This window comes from Onychomys torridus, chromosome 5 (assembly GCF_903995425.1).
Source record: "Onychomys torridus chromosome 5, mOncTor1.1, whole genome shotgun sequence".
NCBI lineage: Eukaryota > Metazoa > Chordata > Mammalia > Rodentia > Cricetidae > Onychomys > Onychomys torridus.
This window is the reverse complement of record NC_050447.1, coordinates 82,893,869-82,915,058: the sequence shown is the minus strand read 5'-3', so window position 1 is coordinate 82,915,058 and position 21,190 is coordinate 82,893,869. Positions and strand designations below refer to the sequence as shown.

The 21,190-nt window shown below is 47.7% G+C and overlaps 1 protein-coding gene across 2 annotated transcripts in view; it reads right to left on the bottom strand.

Annotated features, from left to right (window-relative positions):
- Positions 1 to 20,173, bottom strand: part of Jcad (junctional cadherin 5 associated) — a 40,563-nt gene extending 20,390 nt beyond the window's left edge. Inside the window, exons 1-2 of one of the 2 annotated variants that reach the window (XM_036187665.1) lie at positions 20,075 to 20,173; positions 6,347 to 6,683 (exon numbers count right to left, since the gene is read on the bottom strand). In XM_036187665.1, coding sequence (XP_036043558.1) covers positions 6,347 to 6,627 — 281 coding nt within the window. In that variant the 5' untranslated portion in view covers positions 6,628 to 6,683; positions 20,075 to 20,173. Of the gene's footprint in view, positions 1 to 6,286; positions 6,684 to 20,074 lie in introns of those variants that run through there. The other variant, XM_036187666.1, reaches the window with a different exon arrangement.
- Between the last annotated feature and the right edge of the window lie 1,017 nt (positions 20,174 to 21,190).

Genomic DNA, 21,190 nt, shown 5'->3' with positions numbered 1-21,190 from the left:
TCCTCAGTTGCTAAGTCTCTAATTAGTCATGCTGCTGCTGCTGGGTAATTACAAGGTAGCCTCAAAGTTAACTGACAAAACCTAAAAAAAATAAAATAAAATAAAAAAAAAAAATCAAAATCAAACCTGAATTCCCTGGGTGAGGCAGAGCAGAGCCCACTGTGGTGTGATTTCAGATCCAAACCTCTGGGCTGCTAAGCCATTTTACAGCTTCCTCTCATTACACTATTCCACAGGAAACACATTAAGGAAACCCGCGAAGGCTGATAACGGCCTTCACATATTTTAATGGGAACTAAGGATCAGCCTCACTCAAAGCATGCAGCTTCCTCCACAGTGTCCCACCCACTTTCTCTGTGTGTCACATGTGTGTACACTCACGCATGAACACACACACACGCATGTATGTGCTCATGTGTGTGGACTATACATGTGTGTGTGTGCTTATACATGTGTGCTTATATGTATATATGCTTGTGTGTTCTCATGCACTTGTATGCTTGCATGTGTGCTCATGCATGTATGCACCATGTTTGTGCTCACATGTATGTGCTCCTGCATGTGTGTGACCATTCACATGGGTGATGGCAAGCAAGCTTTGGATGTGGCCTGTGGATTTTTCTGTCCCGTTTAAGTGACTTGCATGTGGAACCTGCTGCCAGTTTCATGGACACAGTCTCAGGCCACTGAGGGACCCCAAGCCTCCAGGCCAGCATGGGCATGGTGATGTGAACAGGGGAAATGCCAGGCTTGTGAAGAGTGACGTGTTTGTGTCTGGGCTGTGTTCGCTACTTTCCTCACCTCTCTGACAAAAGCAACTTGAAAGCCCAAAGATTTCTCTCAGTTCACCAGTTCCTCATGGGGAAGGTCTCTCAGTCCACCATTTCCTTGTGGGGAAGGCATGAGGACATTCAGAGTGGCAGCCAGGTCATGGGGGTCTTGCTCAGATCTCAGTGGCTGACCAGGAAGCTGAGAGTTCCAGGCCAGAAGCACCTGACTCTAACCCCCAAGGCCCTCACCCGAGGGACTCACCCTCCCCAACTAGACTCCACCTCTTAAAGGTCCCACAACCTCCCAAAGCAGTGCCACACCCTTGAGACTAAGAGTCAACAGGAGTCTACTGAGGACAGTCCATACTCACAGCAGGGCTGGGTACCGTACCGAGCACCCCATGCCTGGAAGCTGCCCTCATGCACAGCCCTCTATGGAGCTCCAGCTCCCCACAGCTCACTGACTGCTGCAGGAGACACACCCTGACACACTTGCCGCTGTCCAACACCATAACTCTTTTCTCAGAACTTTTGAGAGACGGGGGAGGCAGCAGTGGGCCCCACTGTTAAACCACTGTCATCGTTAGCTTCGGCTGTTAATTTGAAACAAACCTAGAGTCACCTGGGAAGGGAACACCTCAACTGAGGAACTGCCTCCATCACACTGTACCGTGAGCATGTCTGTCTGTGGGACACTTTCCTGGACCGTTGATGGATGCAAGAAGGCCTAGCCCACAGTGGGCTGTGCTACCCCTGGGCAGGTAGGCCTAAGCTGTATGAAAAGGTTGCTGAATATGGGCTTGGGAGTACATCAGTAAGCAGTGCTCCTCTGTGCTCTCCGCTTCGGTTCCTGCCTCTAGGTTCCTCCCTGAGCCTCTGTCCGGACAGGCTTCCTCTGATGATGTAAGATCTAACAGACCCTTTCCTTCCAAGCTGTTTTTGTCATGGTGTTCTATCACAGCAACAGAAAGTGAGCTATGACAGTGTCGTGCAAGAAAATAAGCCTGTTTCTGGGGTAGAGTCACTGTCCACACAGGGAAAGAGCTGCCCAGCAAAGGGGTCACACACAAGAAAGAATCAAGACCACTCACAAGAAGAGACAAGGTGGATAATTCCTCCAACAAGGTCATAAAACTTCAGAAGGAGAAGTCTAGCTAGCAGACGAGATTGTTGAGGGATCCTGAAGGCTATACTTACTTCGGGTTCTGGCTATTCTCTCTGTGACTACCCAAAAGGATGCAAAAAGCTCCCACCACCATGGACCAGCCTCTCATCCCCATGCCTTCCCCGCCATGGACCAGCCTCTCATCCCCATGCCTTCCCCTCCATGGTATACACTTGTGCTCTCTGAAACTGTGATCCACAATAAGCCCATTTTCCTTGAGTTGCACTGTCACAGGGATGAGGAAGGTGGTCAAGTCAGCTCAGCATGGAGGCCAAGACTCCTCTTCCTCACCATGGAACCTTCCCCAGCCAACTCCAAGGCTGGGCAAGACCTTCACCCGTCACAGATGAACCTGACATGTTGCAATACTTAGCACTTCCACAAATGCCTGGGCATGGGAGTGCCAGCCTGGCATGATGAATTTATTAAAGAATGAATACTTACAAAGTGAAAGTGTCAACAACTGGAATCAGTTGAGTTGCTGATGTACCAGGTAAGGTATAATCAGCCTTCAGGACATGGCAATCCCACAGGCCTAGAGGACATGCTAGAGAATTCAGGGACAGAGGAATTCCCATGGGGTAGAGCTGCAGCAGGGGTGCTGAGAAGGCAGGGTTTCCAGATGGACAACTGGAGACCCTTGAGACAGAGTGCGGAGTGGATGTGACCCACTGAGGCCAGACACTGGCAGCAGGAAAGGCAGACTGGTAAGGCACAGAAGGCCCCTGCAGAGCCCGCTATGAACCCAGGTGATCACATAGCCAAGGGAACTAAGCTGGGCCCTGGAGAGTGGTCACAGTCGGGGCTCCAGCCATGGAAGAATAGTCCCAGACATACAGCTTCAAAAAGCAAGTTCTCTCCAGTCATTAATTTGGATAAACTGTATACAAGTGAGAAATAACTCTTGGTCCCATCTCTGCCACTTGAGCATACAAGTTTTTTAGCAAGTTCACACATTCCTTCACCTCTGTTCCCCCGGAACTGTTAATCATTCTTGTCTTGGCTGCTCAGTATCATTTGATCTAATAATGGTGAGAGCTCTGGGCAATGTCTGCAAGGTTGGGAAACAAGTACCTTGCATGCTTGCTAATCACATCAAAAGATGCCCTTGGCTGATGTTCCAGCTGAGTGCCAGGGTGTAGACAACGCTTCTTTGCATTTACATGTAAGTGAACAATGTCCACAGAGGAGCAGGACTGCATACACTTGTTGTGGATATCGCTCTGTGTAAATAAAGTTCTGATTGGCCAGTGGCCAGGCAGGAAGTATAGGCGGGACAAGAGAAAGAGAATTCTGGGAAGTAGAAGGTTGGAGGGAGACACCGCCTACCGCCGCCATGAAAAGCAACATGTAAAGACACTGGTAAGCCACAAGCCATGTGGCAAAGTATAGACTAACAGAAATGGGTTAATTTAAGATAGAAGAAGTAGATAACAAGCAGCCTGCCACGGCCATACAGTTTGTAAACAATGTAAGTCTCTGTGTGCTTTCTTGGTTGGGTCTGAGAGACTGTGGGACTGGTGGGTGAGAGAGATTTGTCCTGACTGGGCCAGGCAGGAAAACTCTAACTACATACACTATCTAACGAAGGTATGGTGCATGCATTCCTTCAATGTCTGTCTGTCTCTCTCTCTCTCTCTCTCTCTCTTGGTTTTTTGAGACAGGGTTTCTCTGTGTAGCTTTGCACCTTTTTCCAGGAACTCACTCTGTAGCCCAGGCTGGCCTCGAACTCACAGAGATCCGCCTGGCTCTGCCTCCCGAGTGCTGGGATTAATGTCTATTGACAGGAAGCGACACAGCCATGTCTGAGAAGACAGTGTAGGATGGGAGGTGAAGACAGTCCAGCACTTAGCAGCTTGAGAAGAGCTCACCAGCTAAAAGTATGGCCATGCCTTTCGCTGCTGTGGGGTGGCAGCCAGATGCTTGACTTCTGGCCAAGCTATGTTCCCTGTACTGCCACCCAGAGTAGCCCTTGACAAGCCACCAACACTCTCTGGGCCTCAAGTTCTTCTACAAAACATTACTACCATACCTGTCTCTACAACCTGACAAAATAAAAGAAGCAGGCCTCCCCACTCACTCCAAGGCTTCACCTGGAGCACTGACCTTCATCTTTCCCAGAACGGTAGACCGATGCGGAGCCCTAACTCAACATGTCGGGACAACTGCAGGTCAGACCTTAGCCAGAGTGAGAGATGTCACTAAACGAACCCTGGGATTTACCCAGTCTCCTCACAGTTTGGAGTGGACATCCTGAGCCCCAGGTGCCCTGCAGACCTGTAGAGTAGCCCAGCAGAGGCCACTGTTAGGACACTGCAAACCCACAGCTGCCCTGGCCAAGGAACCAGGGGCTGCGAGCTGGCAGAGTTCTGGTATCCATGCAAATCCAGGATCGCATGTGCTGGCGTGTGCTTGGCTTCATCTTGAGGTTGAGTTGTTTGAGCTGTTCACTGCTGGCACCTGTTAATGTCCTCCCAAAGCAACCTTTTCCTGAGGGGGACAGCTCCCCTCCTGCTCTGCCTCCATAGCCTGCCTCCTAGTTTCAAATATCATTTGGCTACCAAAAGAAGAAAGTACCTTTCCAGATCATCAGGGAATACCTGCACTGCAGATGGTCCCCAGGCATAAGCACTGGCATGGATTTCTGTAATCATGTATATATTCTCTTTACTCTATAAACTACCCTTTCTACCCAAAAGCCACTATCTGCTTTCTGAGTTAATCAGCAAATCTCAAAAACACACAGAAAAGGCATCTTTGACATCCACATGAAGACATGCCAGTGTGACACACTTCACTCATGACACAGGAGAGGTGGCTCGTATGGAACTGTGCCTCTCCGAGTTACAGGCTGGGAGTCTCAGAAGCCTGTTCCTACATGACGGAATGGAAAGCCCCGAGTCCAGGATTCAGAGGAGTTCTATACATCCAACAAGCACTGTGTGTGCAGCTCAGACTTTGTAGGAGACACTGAGGAAAGAGTGGGGCCAACCTTCGTACTCGGTGGTCAAGGTGAAAGACAGAGGCACACAAAACCAGAAGGGAGAACACCATGCCCACATTTGCCCGGAGTAGAGCTCTCATAACCCTCAGCCAACTTGTCTGGAAGAACTTGCCTCCGGAGCCCCACAGTGGGAAGGTTTCTGGAGGAATGTGGCTGACATGCCCCCAGAGCAGCCGACAAATGTGTGAGCTGACTTCCAGCATGGCGGCCCTCCTGAGCCGGCCCCCGTGGGAATGTGGCTTGGTCAAGTAAGCCTGCCTCTACTACACAAGACAAGAAGAAGCCCCCTCACTCTGTCACTGCCCGACATTCAAGGTACTGAATGATCTTTAGAGTCCCATCCATTGCTGTCTGAAAGCTGGGGGCCAGTCAGAAGAGGCTCTCTCTGGAAAACGGACCTGGACTACAGAAGGCTAGTTTTTTTATTTTTAATTTTTGTTTTGTTGTAGTTGTTTTGGTTTTTGTTTTTTTGGAGACAGGGCTTTTTCCTCTGTGTAGTTTTGGTGCCTGTCCTGGATCTCACTCTGTAGACCAGGCTGGCCTTGAACTTACAGAGATCTGTCTGGCTCTGCCTCCTAAGTGATGGGATTAAAGGTGTGCGCCACCACCGCCTGGCTGCTAGTTCTTGCCCATTCACTTAACCCAACACTGTGTTTATTTCTTTGGATGCCAGCTTCACCTGTCACTTTGCCCTGGCTGGTTACATCCAGCTCCACAGTACACTGCACACTAGCGCTCTGCTTTCCTATATGCTTTTCCTGTCCCAAGATAAGCACAGCTTGACAGAGGGATGGCATTAGTGGGTCTGAACTGCAGTTGTTTGGAAGAGTGTGGGGCTCCTTCTCATGTTCACTGAAATTCCTGTTTTCGACACCAATCTCCAGCCAACCCACCCTCCTTTTCCATCATAAGGAAACCCCCACAGGTAGACCTGTGTTCAGATGGGACAAGCACCAAAGGACAACACAGGTGCAAGCTGGGTCAAATATAGGGGTACACACCCCTTTCCAGCTCCCCGAATCTACCAACTACTGACATGCATCAGTGAGGAAGCCCACTATATTAGAGTGTAGGGGTGGCCATGAATGAGCCGAGCACTACAAAGCTCCAGGATGCTTCCTATGCAGCTGAGCGCTTCCCAAGAGAAGAGAAGTGGAGTCAGGAGAGGCGCTGCCTGCCTTGGTGCAATCTGTTTACACATCATGGGGAATGGAGGTCTGTTACCCAGCCCTGTGCTGACTACAGCCAGGACTCAGACCCCAAACGCAGCCCCAGCAAAATGCAGCCTTGTCTTTGACACGTCCCCTCCCCCCAACCCAGCCAAATAGGAATAGTTGATTTACTTACATATAACCCAACGCCAAACTCCCAAGTCAAAAGAAAACGCTGGGCCAACACGAAGCTTACCCTGCTTCAGGAGTTCTAGAAGCAGACGTGCTTTGGCGCTCCCGGTGGCCTCTTGGCTTGCTGCTGCGGCTTTCAGAGCTGCTCACGTGTCCTGTCCCCAGGGACGACTTACTGTGGGCATGAGCTGTAGGGCCATCCTCATACCCATTCAAAAGGCCTTGGCCGGCTCGGGTTCTTGTTCTTGTTGGCCGGCATCCCTCTGGTTTGTCCTTCCGTGGTGCTGAGACATCTCGGGCTGGTTTGTATCCATGAGAAATCAGGAGATCTTCCACACTGTACATGGTGCAGTGTCATCAGAGCTCACCAGTTCCGACCATCATGGTGGCAGGACCCATCACTGAAAGGATAACGAAGAGCTGCATTTATGAATGCCCACACCGAAGTGGATACACACCCTCCCCAGGCCTGCTGGGGAAGCATACTTAGACCTTGTCTGGGAAAGAGGGGAACTCACTAGGTAGGTTCACACTGACTTTGTGAACTTGTCATTCTTGTGCCCCCGGTTTCCAAGCACTGGAGTCACAGGTGTGTGCTACTAGACCAGCCAGGGTCCACAGGAAACTTTTGTGACACAAATCTCTTCACAGTGATTTTGTATGTTTTCCAGCCCTCAGCCAAGGGTGGCCACGGGTAAATCTGGCCTGGAGACCAGCATACTTAGTGGCTTATCCCATGTTAATAACTAGAGGCAAGAAGATCAAAGAGAGAGGATGAAGCCATCCTAAGAGCAAAGCAGTTGGAGCTGCCAGTCACAGAAACTGGGCCTAGCCCTGGCCTGGACACCCCGGGTTAGGGAGCTCCATCCCCAGCCACTCCACTGGGCATTCTCCTTGGGTCCCTGCACGGTTCTGCTGACCACTAGGCACATGCCACCCATTAGAACACACAAGCAGAGGCATCTCTGCGGTCAGCTTAGGGATGATCACACTTTGTAGGTCTACAACTGTGCATGGTGTCCATCTACATTTTGGAAGGTTGGAAAGCTTCGGGAGTTGGTGACCTCACAGAAAACTCTCTGCCACTGTTCCTGACACTACTTTGTGACTTTGGGGGAGTCACAATAGTGTGACTTTTGGGGAGTTGCAAATGGGCCATCCACTTATACAGCAAAGAAGGACCAGAGGAACAAACATATGTTCAAGTCAGCTTAGCAAGGACCTTGGCCAAGGACTAGAGAAAAGAAGTTGCAGCACAACTCGGGGCTGTGTGAACGCGGGGGAAGGTCACTTGGCCAGGTTTTTTGCTGGCTACACCCCCAGCATCCCCCGGCATCCAACAACTAATGTGCTTTCTGGAAATACCCGTGAAATAGGTGCATGAATGAGAGAAGGGGTACTGGGCATTTTGAAGAACAGTCAGGGGTTGGATAGATACATTGCATTTGTCAATATGGGAGTGCAGAACTTGGCACTTTAAATGGACCCTGGGTCTGATGGCCTCAGGAGTAAAACCATGCCTTAGAGACAGAAGCCTGGTGACCTAGGGTAAAGATCTCATACCCACGAGGAGTCTGTGCCTTCATACAGAGATGGCTGTATGTAGTCCTTCTGCACAAAACATCCATGTGGGTCACTGTCCCACTGGGGTTTGGTAAACAGCCCAACATTCCCATGTGCCCACAATTATATTCAGAAAAATCTTCAACAGGACAACAACCCACATACTAAGGCAAATATGTCTTTCAGAGGAGATCCAGCTTGTCAAAGCCAAAGTGACCTCAGATGGCTGAGGTCAAGGGATCTCTGATGTTGAAAGTCTTACCTGTTTTCCTCTCTGGGGCCTGCAATTCATGGGTGTGGGAGCAGAGTACAGGCTTCAGTGCTCAGGGCTGAGCGACCGGCTGACCCACAGACCTTACCCATAACCCCAAAGGCCCCACCTCCATGCAGGCTCATGGAAGACTTCTGCCCTTTGGGTGTGCTCTTCACCTTTACCCAGCTCAGCCTGGCCTCTGCCTCGTTTCCACATCCGGGTGAGGCCCTGACCCCTCTCCTACAGCTTCCTGTACACTAGTGTTCTAACACCTGCTGCATTTGCTTGCTTCTTCCATGTCACTTTCCCTTGAAAATGGAACGGGCTGTGTCAAGAGGTAACAGTTCTTTACTACAGACACATTAATCGCAGTGGCCACCAAGACAGACCAATGAAGGGGCTCAGGCACCCATGGAGGTCAATGGCATGTGATTCTGTCACTCACACACCACCATGACAACAGCTGACACACACTGAGGCCGTCACTGTCATAAAAGTTGTTCTGTAACCCGGGAAGGTAAGAGTAGAGCTGAATCGACACAGGATCAGACATAACTCAGGGTCTGGTGAGCTCCTCTTTCAGGTGGTGTCCCTGAAATGGGCGGGGAACCACTTCAAGCTTTCCTATATGCAAAATGGCAACGAACCATCTCCCCAGATTACTGCACTGTTCTAAAAGTCCAATGGGAATACATACACATCACCATGCAAACATCATACGACAGATTATTATGCCACGCTGTCAATTTTCAGCATGTGCTTTTACCGTTTTTCTGTCTCCTTTGGTATCATGTGGTGTGTTTGTTGTTCTTGATTTCCAACCTCATACTCACTTGGTATCACCATATACTCTATACTCAGCCTCTTCAATAACCAAGAATGGAATATTGCTTTGTAAGAACAAACATTAAGACACGTTTCCTAGGAGCATAGTATGTACCAAGCTCTGAACTGATAATGAAGAACACATTCTTTGTCTGTACTGTTTGACTGAACAGAGAGCAGGCAATTAAAACTAGGCATATGTGTGTTAGAGACATGATGGGAGCTTGTCACCTATCCCATGGGGTTGAAGAACATGGATGAAGGCAGGATGACTGGAAAGAGACCCTACCTAATCTCAAGGGATTGACAAGGCCTCTGGAAGGTTCTCAGTCAAACAAAACCTCTGCCCAGGTTGCACTCTGTATTATTTTGCAGCCAGTTCATTCAATAAATGTCTTCTTAGTCAGACATGGTGGCTCATGTCTCAGCACTCAGGAAGCTGAGACAGGAGGACTGTCCCAAGTTCAAGGCCAACCTTGGATATCTAGTAAATTCCAGGTCAGCTAGGATACAATGTTGAGTCCCTGTCTCAGATTTAAAAAAAAAAAAAAAAGATATTTTTGGGGAGTCCTGTTAGGGTATGAGTGAGAGATATTGCTCACAGGCTCATGTGTTTTGGACACTTCTCCAATTGTTGGTCCTATTTTGAGAGGCTTAGGCCTATAAAGAATAATCTGGGGGTGAGACCAGTGGGTGATAGCCCCACCCCAGTTCCAGCCTGAGTTCTCGGCTCTCTGACCCAGTATGATATGAACAAGCAGCTCCATTAACCTGTGGCTACATGCCTTCACTGCCATGATGGAATGTGTCTTCTCAAGCATGTGTCAAAATCAAAGTCATTCTTTGTTAGATATTTGGTCATAGCAATGAGACAAGTAACTGATAGATTTAGCTACATTTATTTCTTGATATGGAAATACCTAGAAAGTGATGAAGATAGTTACTATTTCACTTCTTAAGAATGGTGGTCATGACCTAGTGAATAACTTCACGAAGCACGAGTTTGAAAGAACCTCAGTGTAGATGCCATCCCTCTGATGGTCATCAGAGTGTGAGGCAAGATGACCTCTGAAGTATGTTCAAGTTCAGTAATGCTATTACTCTGTAAGAAACTCCTTGGCCTAACAAGTTCCTTGCTCTTCTCTCAATAGCAAATAAAGCTGTTCTCACCCATCCGAATTTGGCTTTTCAGGAAGGTCCTAGCCACCACATGTTGCTGCTTTTCTGGTCTACAGAGCTCCACTGGAAGAAGAAACAATTCTCCCGAAAAACGGTACCATCACTTCCTTCCTCCCTCACTCAACGGGGATCTGCTGCAGCTTGAACCTGAGGGTCCCCAACCACCACCGACTGGCATAGCCAGCATGCAGAAGAGCCCAGAGGGCCGGGGAAGTGAAGTAAATCTTCCAGGCTGCCACTCTCACTCTGGGTGTCTGCATGTATTGGGCTTTTCTGTTGTTCCGACATTCCTCAAGGGACTGCACCACAGTGGGAACTGACCCACTAGTGAAGGGACGTGTGTCCCAGGGACAGAGATCTGGCTGTCTCTTGTCTTGGAGGGAGGCCATTGCAGATGGTCTACTCCAGCAGCTGAGGTGGAGGGCAGATTATGAAGTGTGTGTGGCTGTAACATCATGAAGACCCACGTTTTCGTGTATTAGGGTGCCTCATTTTCTTACCCCAGAGAGGACAGGTGTCCCCAAGAGCTAGGGCAATGCTGACTTAGTCATGGCTGCCAGACCCAGTGGCATGAGAGGAATCAAGGGTGACCCAGCCTTCAGCCACAGGCTCTTCTCTAGTTTGGTCTTGTAAAACTTGGACTAAGTCAAACAAGGCTTTTCATTAAAACAAACTTTGCAAGGCAGCATACACAAAGAAGAAATACTGGGTCTCTAGAAAATTCTCTTTTCTTGCTGAGCATGTAATTAACATTCTAAGAATAGTTAAGATAACACAAACTTTGGGAAATTCATTCCTGTCTTTTAAACATTTAAAGGCAGGTGCAGTGGGCTGGAGCACTGCCTGCTCTTCCAGAGGACCCGAAACTGCACACACGTGGTGAAGACACGCATGTGCAAAACACTCATGCATATAAAATAGATCTTTTAAAAACATAAAATGAAAAAAGTAAATGAAGGAGGTGTGGAGTTGCCAGTACTTGGGAAAGGACGGTGAGGAGATCTGTGCATGTTCAAGGCAACTAGAGTGAGACCAGTGTCAGAGACAGACAGACAGACAAACAGACAGAGAGAACAAACATTATATTTCAATGAAAACAACAACAACACAGAAACCAGACACAACACTGGATGGGAGGGAAGGCCGGGTTTAGCCCCAAACACCCTTTGTTTACCTCTATTGGACTGTTTTAAATTATGCTTTCATGAGATGGGCCCAAAAAAGAAATGCTCCTTAGCATGCAGGCTCTCCTTTAGGTGGAGAAGGAGGTAAAGCTAGAGAAGAGGAGGGCTGAGGAGCCAGGGTTTTCTCTCTGGGCTTTGTGACTCACTCATGAGATCTAGTTTGCAGTTTACTGTCCCACTGCTCCCCCTTGGGAATGTTTGTGACCAGCTATGAACTGCTCAAAACACCCCGCAGTAGGTCCACAACACACTTCTAGTCATAGTTAACTTGTTCCTTATTCTCCTGGCCCCTTAACCCCAGCAAACTCTCTCTACCAATCACCAGAAAAGTGTTTGTGCAGGGCTGGAGAAATGGTTCAAGTCAGGAGTGTCACTGTTCTCTCAGAGGACCTAAGGTGGCTGCTTCCTGACACCCATATCAGGAGTCTGGCACTCTCACGTGCACTCACGTTAAAAAATAATAAATCTTTAGGGCGGGCATGCACACACACACGCACACACACACACACACGTTAAAAAATAATAAATCTTTAGGGTGGGCACACACGCACACACACGCGTGTGTGCACACACTCACACATACACACACACACGTTAAAAAATAATAAATCTTTAGGGTAGAGAGAGATGCCTCACTGGTTAGGGGCACTTACTGACCTTCCAGAAAACTCGCTGGAAGGTCAGTAAGTGCCCCTAACCATGTTGGGTGGCTCACAACTGTCTGTAACTCCGACTCCAGGGGATCTAACACCTCTGGTCGCCAAGGGCACCTGCACTCACATGCACATACCCATACATGCACACAAACATTACACACATAGCTTTAAAAAGTAGAAACACTTTAAAAATAGTAATAAATCTGAGACACACACACACACACACACACACACAGAGAGAGAGAGAGAGAGAGAGAGAGAGAGAGAGAGAGAGAGAGAGAACCTTGCATTGTAATATTGTATGTAAGCGTGCAATCTCGGGGCACCTGAGAGACAGAATGGACAACCTGTGTCTGCCAGGTGCCAGAGGCTGCATTAGCTGCCTGGCATACTTATGTCCCTTTGAATTCCCAGAAAGAGCCTGATATAGACATGGCTATTTCCACTTCACAGATGAGGGTACTGAGCCTACACATTCAAGATTGCACAAATTCTAAATGGCAGTTGGTAGGTTTATCCAGGTCTGTCTAGCATGGCAATCCAGGTAATATGTAGATCCCTCCACATATCTCCCTCCTTCCCATTAACCAGTTTCCTGGCTTACCAAATCATGCATAAACAAACAACGAAAGAAAAGGATGTGGTGGCATGACGCTTACAGCTATGTGTTTAAAAAGAACTCCTGCTTTACTGTTTTGATGAAGGTCCACCTCCATGGCAATACTAGTGTTCATTTTAAGACACACAACAAAGTGAGCTACTCAGAAATACACCTGTATGGCGACCTTCACAGGCCACTTAAGTCACTGCGGATTTCAGGTTCTTCCTCAGTAAGCTTTGTTATGTAAAACCAAAAACAAAACCAGACAAACCAGGAGGACATCCATGCCAAATGAGAAAGGGGCACCAACAGAGACCCTGCATTCTTAAAGAAAAAGAAAGCAGCTGCCTAGAAACAACCACTGCTACCCGCCACACCAACAGTCTGGACTCTGCATAGCCACTGGGGAACTGCCAGCGAGCTTGGGGAAGTGTAAGACTGCTGCTGTATGGCGAACCTGATGGGAAAGGAAAGGGCCAAAGTGGTAAAGAAGAGCAGAGAAAGAGCTAGAAACCCCTTTGACTGTAACATGCAGGGGAGCTGGTGGAGAAAAGGACAGGAACAGGAGTAAGCTTGTAAAAAAAAAAAAAAAAAAAAAGCCATGTGTTTTGGAGTTGGCGTGACTAAGACAGCAGTCAACCCATTTGTAGAAAGTATTTTTGTTTCAGAAGAAAACAAACAGTTTGATTCTGATGCAACCCACTAGTACTGGCTAGTCTGATGTCAATTTGACCCATGCTAGAGTCATCAGAGAGGAGGGGCCTCAATTGAGAGAATGCCTCCACAAGGTTAGGGTGCAGGCAAGCCTGCAGGGCATTTTCTTAATTGGTGATTGATAGGGGAGGGCCCTGCTCATTGTAGATGGAGACACCCTTGGGCTAGTGGTCATGGGTTCTATAAGAGAGCAGGCTAAGCAAGTAATGGGGAGCAAGCCAGTGAGCAGCACTCCTCCATGGCCTCGGCACCAGCTCCTGCCCCCAGGCCCAGCACTGCCTGAGTCTCTGCCCTGACTGCTTTTGATGATGAACTGTGAATGAAGTAAACCCTTTCAGTGTTTCATCACAGCAACAGTAACCCTAAACTAAGATGCCACACATTCCCAAAATTTTCCTTGTCCTCCCAATCGCTATGAATGATTTATTTTTATATATCAAAGTCCAGGTTTTGTCCTTTTCAAAGAACCCGAGTGAAACCACTTAGACCAATTGTTTTCAACCTATGGGTCACGACCCTATGGGGTCACATATCAGATATTTGCATTACAGTTCAGTTCATAATAGTAGAAAAATTACAGTTATGAAGTAGCAACAAAATAATGGTATGGTTGGGAGTCAGGCCAGCATGCGGAACTGTATTAAAGGGCTGGTAGTGTTAGAAAGGTTGAGAGCCATTGACTTAGACCAACTTACCGTGATAAATTTCTGAGTCCTCTATCAGCTGTGTCCTTAGTATTCAAATGACTGAATCATGAAACTGGAAACTGCTGCTCACAATGCCCTTGCCTTAGGATGGAGCTGTGCTTCCCACCCCACACTGTAAGTGTGCATGTAGTGGGGTGTAGGTGATATAGAGGGGGAGGGGTGTGTGTGTGTGTGTGTGTGTGTGTGTGTGTGTGTGTGTGTGTGAGAGAGAGAGAGAGAGAGAGAGAGAGAGAGAGAGAGAGAGAGAGAGAGAGAGAGAGAGAGAGAGAGAGAGAGAGAGAGAGAGGAGTGTGTCTGCATGTTAGCATGTGAGTTTTGTGTCACAGTATATATGTGTAAGAGAGTCTGTACACGAGTGTGTCTGTGCTCGTGTATGAGTTGTGTTTCTGTGTTTGAGTTGTGTGTGTTTGTGTGAGAGTTTGTGTATGAGTTGTGTGTTTAGTTGGGTGTTTTGTCTGTGTGAGCTGTGTTTGAGTTGTGTGTTTTGTGTGGTGTGTGTGTGTGTGTGTGTGTGTGTGTGTGTGTGTGTGTGTGTGAAGATGGAGCCCAGGACACTGCAGGAGAAAACAGAGCTTTAGATCCCTGAAGGAGCACACTGGACAGCCAAGTTGATGTATTTAAGCTTTTCACGGCTCTGGAAATCTGGACCTCCCTCCAACCTGTCTCTCATGTGATAAACAGCACATTATTTCCCAGTCAGGTAACCACAGAAAAGAAACAAACAAACAAACAAACAAACAAAACAAAACAAGAGTACAGCTTGTGGCCATGACATAGAACAAAGCTAAATAGGTCATATGCAGATAGAACCTCTGACCTTGGCCTCATTAACACCCATGCAGAGGCTACCCAAGATAGCAGAGGCAAATGGCCACACAGTGAACAGAATTGTGCCTCTGCAACCAGCAATTCTTCGTCCCAAATAGCATACTTGCTCTACTCTAAGTCATCAAGGTATGTGTTTAGAACTGGGTATGAAAGACACTGGGTGTGCTGGCTTTGGGCCCTGGAGAATATAAAAACAAAACCCACTCGTTCCCACCCTCCATGGCGATGATGCTAAAACTCTGGTGGTATTACTTCAATCATGCAAAGTCCCATCACTTGGAGTACAGAGCAGTAAACAGATGCCATTTAACAGTTATCAATTTCTTCTCCCTTCTCATTTGTAAAAATAACATTTTTATTTTCATATTTGCAGTTATAAACCTTCCTAAGGCAGTAAAGAGAACAAAATATCAATAAACTCATTACCAAAACCTGAACTTTTGTTTTAAAAATTTGCTTAGAACATGATCTGAACATTAAGAGACAAATACCCAACTACAAATCTGAGAGAAATTCACTCATCTAAAATCGAATAAAAATTAAGCCAAATTGCTGAAGATACATAAACTAAACCAAACTGTGACCATTCATATCTCCAGATTATCAAAGCTTAAAATTTTTTTTTTTTATTTATGTGTACGTGTGTATGTGCCTTTGGAGCACCAGAAGGGGGTGTCAAGCAGTTGAAGCCACCTGCTATGTGTGCAGGGAACTGACCTTACCATTGGGTTCTCTGCAAGAGCAAGACACTCTCTAAACTACTGAACCACCTCTCAAGCCCCAAACGTTTGTAGAAGCATGTTTGTTGCTGATGAGGGTACAGCAATCTGTGTGTTTTGAATGTGTGGGATGGCTGTGTGCAAACAGATAGTTCGTTTTCCAACAGTGATTAGGAGCCCCACTGGATGATACCTGCCTTTAACCAATAGGAGGCTGAGTCAAGAGGTTTGACAAATCAGCCTGGACCACACAGCTAAAATCTATCTCAGGAAAACAAAGCAAGCAAATGATCAGATCAAGTAGCAAGAGCTCTGAAATTCTATGGACTGACAGTTGTACTTCTTGGGACCCATCCTAATGACATAAGCAGAGGTACCCGCATATAAATGTAATGCTATTTATACAATTTTATTCATGATAATATGTTGAATTAAATGTTTGATGGGACATTAAGTACATTGAGAGCTGAAGTTTGCACAAACAAATGTACAAATTTATATTTTCAGGCATTTGAGGCACAGAGAAATGTTACACCTGACAAGGGAGCAGAGAATTGAACTTGGATCCTCTGCAAGAGCAGTCAGTATTCTTAACCACTGAGCCATCTTTCCAGCCCAATATACTATTTTATCATTAACCAGCACTCAAGTCATATGCTCTGAAGATAAAACCCAACACAAGACCACAACTTGCATTCTAACAGTTCCTCAGACAATGTTCCTCCCTAAAAAATACCCCCAAACTCCTCAGTTGTATCCACTGACATTCCACACTTAAGATGTAATTGGTCCCTTAAACTGTTGGCAGCTCAGTGTAAATATTTCCTCAACTGACAACATTTAGGTCTAATGTTATGATTAATATATAACAAAGTGCTTTCTTTAAACAAGGAGTAAATAGCCAAGCCAGAAAACAAGCCAGAATGGGATATGCTGTTAATGGTAAGTGCATTTGTAAAGTCTTCTCTGTGGCTTTCTCCCCCAGTGGAAGGAAGAACTGTGTGTTTCATGACGAACAATGGGGCTGTCATTTCCCTCGCTAGTCTTAATTACTAAATAAGTAACTGCACAATTCCAGTTTAAGTCCTGAGACAAGAAGTTCTCAGGAACTTGTTCCCAAGTCGTTCAACGTGTGGACACCATGAGGAGCCATCTGTGATGTAATCATTTTGGTAAGGCAAGCATCACTGAACTGACTTTTCCTAAGGTAAAAGGGAAAAAATACGGATGGAAAATTGGTCTAAAATAAAAAGTGAAGGGTTGGGGATTTAGCTCAGTGGTAGAGCGCTTGCCTAGCAAGCACAAGGCCCTGGGTTCGATCCTCAGCTCAAATAAATAAATAAATAAATAAATAAATAAATAAATAGATAAATAAATAATAAAATGGTCTTGGCACACTGCTAATGGCATTGAGGGGGACTGCTGCTGAGAAAGTGGGTTTTAAAGGAAAGAAAGGGGAACAGTGTCAGATGCCCTGTGCTTCAGTTTTTAAATAAGTACTACCTCTTCTAACTCTACTTTTCCTTTTTCTCCACTAGGGTCGGGGAGACAGACAGACAGACAGACACACACACACACACACACACACACACACACACACACACACACACACACCCCTAAGTTCTGTGTCATATAACTAGTACTTTGGTTACTTTACTCCATTTTTATGAGACTCTAAGTACCTCACTGACATTTCTAAAAGATTAGGAGTCATTAAGAAAAGACAAAACCAAGTAAGATTTTTTTCTTTCTAATATTCTGTTTGGGAGAAAATGTAAAATCTGCAACAGTTTGTAATTTTCCAATTTTATCCCATTATCATCTGCCAGCTGTCCCAGGACAAGTTTCTAGTACACTTGTCATGTATTTTTCTTTTAATTTAAAAATACCTTTAGAATAAAAAGACATTTTATAAAAATGTGAAGGCTCAAATTAGTTCATGTAATTTTTACTAATTATAAAAGCCATGAAGTTATTTCAAAAGTAAACACTACAAAATTCAGTGATCGGCAAAAAAAGAGAAGGTTCCCAGTGACCCCCCCCTCCCCTGTGACAATTGTTGTGTCCCTCTCTTGATTCCCCTTGATTCCCCTACCCCCAGCAGATGCTCCATTCCAGTCTCGTTTCTTGACTTCTTTGACGTGTCTTTTAGTGCCTGCTCATAACAGTATGACCATGCAGAAGAGCCAGGCTTCGTCAGTCATGTTAGAAAGGGATAACTAACCACAGCCAAAGCCTCGTAAGAAAATAGTCTAATAATGTATCTTCGTGCATCTGAATCACACCCTCTAAAAGTCGTCAGGAAATACAGTTATAGGAAGTAAAAGTAATAAGTACATTTTAAATAAGATCCTCCAAATGCAAATTAATATAAATGGTGTAGAGGGGAGGGGGTTCTGTGTTTAAAGGATAAAGTAAAGAGCCAGAAGGTGGGTCTCCCTTTCCCTCAGCATTCACCAAGCCAGCCAGGCTCTGGAAGCCAAGGCTCCACTAAGGAGATAACCCTTCCCACCCAAGAGGTAAAAACGAACATCTGCTATAACCAAAAGGAACTGCAGCAAGGATTTAGCCCCAGCCCTGGGGGAAGTGGGGGTGGGGGTGGGGTTCAGAGATAAAGCCTTGGCTTATCAAGTAAAACCCACAACAGAACAATCGTTTCAGCCCAACACTGTGTTCTGAACTCTCCAGATTAATTACCGTCAAGTCTGGCCAAGCTCATTAACACAGAAACTGGCCTCCGACCATGCTCCCTGTTTGCTTCCACAGGAGCTAACTCTCCCAGCAAGGACAGGGGACCTGCAGGAGCCACTGACTTCGGTGCTGACAGTACAGACCAGATCTATCTTTAAATTGCATCCCACAAAGCAGATTTCTACTATCTTCACAGACTTGTTTGGTTTTTGTTTGTTTGTTTGTTTTGATTTTTAACTGAAAAAAACTGACCCATTATCTTGCCCATTTCCTTGCCTAGCTCCAAAGGCTAGTTAACTTTTTATAGTGAGGGAACAATACCCAGCTGGCCTCTGGAAGCCATGACCTCTCTGATGAGTTATCAGATAACTCTGATGAGCCGGTCAAGCACTCCAGAGCTTGTGGCTGCTCAGGCATGGCCTATGTTCCAAAAGGCTGGAAAACAAACTTCTCCCTCCCTACAACAGACTTCTTCCTCTACCCTATCTCCCTAAGTCCCCAGAGCCCTCTGGGCCCTCACCAGGCTCAGCAGCAGAGGGTTTGCAGGAGGAAGGCCCCACAGATTAAAGGCCTCTGTTCAACAAATATTTGCTTGCCCACTGCAGGAGTGAAAGTTTGCCCCATAGTGGTCTGCCCAGTGTCACAGGGAGAGACCTTTAGGAAGTTTGTTCAAGGGATGATAAAGATTAGAGCTACTATCAAGATAAGTCCAAAGACTCTGATTATGGAAAACCAAAGAAAATTTTCAAACTCCCAATTTCACAGGAAAAAAAAAAAATTCCAACACAACTCCTATGAAACGAAACCTCTACAAGACTCGGAAAGTCCTGTTCCTGTTATGTTCGATGGTCTTGGTCCACCTGACAAAAGACTGGTTCCTGGAGTTTTATCTATTTGGGCTGTGATTACGCCACTGAATATAGTCTACTTTTTCTTTCCTATCTTCCATGCAAAGTGTTTCTGGATGCCAGAATCCCACCTCTCACCTCCCTCTCAGGGCTCCTCCCATCTTCTAACGCTCACTCCCAATCCCTAGATATCTTTTCTTTGCGAGCCTGAAAAGACAAAAATCCAAAGAAAGAAAAACACGAATCTGTGGGAGAAACAGATTAAACTGTCCGGGACAGGAAAAGCCTGGGAGTTGTGTGTTCCAAGCAGGGCCAGCCACGCAGACTTGGGCAGAGAGACCACAGCGGAGCATGGAAGAGACCGGGCTGGGGCACAGCCAGGCTGAGCTGGCTGAAGTTCCCCGCTAAGATTATTTTCCTCCCCAAAAGGAACCAGAGGCGCTCAACCAGAGACACAGGGGTGGAGTGGGGGGGGGGGGGGGGAGTGCGGGTGCGTCGGAGGCCGGGGTCCCGGGTCACCGGGTCTGGGGGTGGCGCGAGGAGGCTGTGGCTGATCTGGGCGTGGGGACGCGGGCGGCTCTGTCCCGTTGAGCCGCTTAGCGGACTGCCAGCCACTCCCCGGCGGGTGGCGGGGCCGGGCGGGGACCCGAGCGGGCGCGGCCACTCCCGACGTCCCACCGCCGGTCCTGCGGGCCAGGGCGTCGTGGGAACCCGGGCTGTCAGTCCTGGGATGGACGGTCCGCCAGGTCGCTGCACCGGACGAGGAGGAGGCCCACGCGAGACCCGCGCCCACGGGAGCCAAAGCCAGCCCGGCCTCCTCCCCGCCCGGGCACCTGAACGGGGACCGCAGCAGCTCTCGGGACGTGGGGGCGGGCTGCCACCCGCGGCGCGGGCCGTCCCCTCTCGCCGAGGCAGGGACCCGACAATGTCCGGGCTAGAGAAGTTGGGGGCGCGCGCGGGAGGCTGAGGCGGGGCCCGCGGGACGCCGTGGGAGCGAGCCAAACGGACCGCGGCCAGGACTTACCGAGCGGTTCCCGCATACTGTCCCGCGCCGCAGCCGCTGCCGCTCCGGCCGGTCGGGGACCAGCACGAGCCGCCCTGCCTGCTACCACCCGCCGGAGCATGCTCGGAGCGCAGCCGCTCGCCCCGCCCGCCCGCCCCGCATCGCCCCGCCCACCGCCCAGCATCGCTCCGCCCACCGCCCGACATCGCTGGGTCCTCGGAGAGAACAGGCTTCCTTCTGGAGGGAGAAGGCTGCGTGCACCTGGACCCAGGCTGGTGCAGGAGCTTCAGAGCTTCAGTCAGAGAATGGCGCAGCTGGCACAGGGTTGCCCATCACTTGTATTTGGATCATGTCAACCCTGGGCAAATGTTCACACACACACACACACACACACACACACACACACACACACAATGGCGCGAAAGGCAGAAAGCAGTGATATGACAGCAGACTAGTCTTTTAGGGACTAGGAGACATAGAGATCCATTGTCCCATCCTCTCCTGAGAGAGATGAGGGAGGCAAGGATAGGGATAGTATAGCGATGGATTTGCCACATGCAGGACATAGGAGATGCTTGGTGGGAGAAGTCAGACCGCACTGAATGCTTCCTGACACCAGCCTGGCCCCTTGTTTCTTGCAAAAGCAGGGCAGAGAGCTCAAACTGCTGTCCAGACATGCCAAAATTCAGACTTTGGAGGGAGAGCATAGAATGGTAAACTTCACTGAGGAGTTGGAGAGAGTTCAGAAACATTGGCTAACCCAGAGCCACCAAGGCAAAGGATCAGTTGTGTTGTCAACTTCTTTTTATAAAGCCATCATGCAGGGATGGGTTTCGTCAATGGCATGTGCCACTGCCAATTCATTGAACTAATAAGCTTTTGTGGTGGGACATTGTATTAGTCAGGGCTCTCTAAAGGAAGCAAATAAACCTCTAAAGGAATCTAAAAAGTCCCATATATATTTGGTGGCTTACGTGCTGTGGTCCAAGCAGTTCAACAATGGCTGTCTCCTGACATAAAGTTTGTTCAGCCCTCAGGACTGGATGTCTCAGCAGTCCCAGTGTCTCAGAGAGCTTCAGATTTCTGGTTTACACTGGAATCTTGAAGAAGTGGGTTCCAACACCAGATAAGAAATAG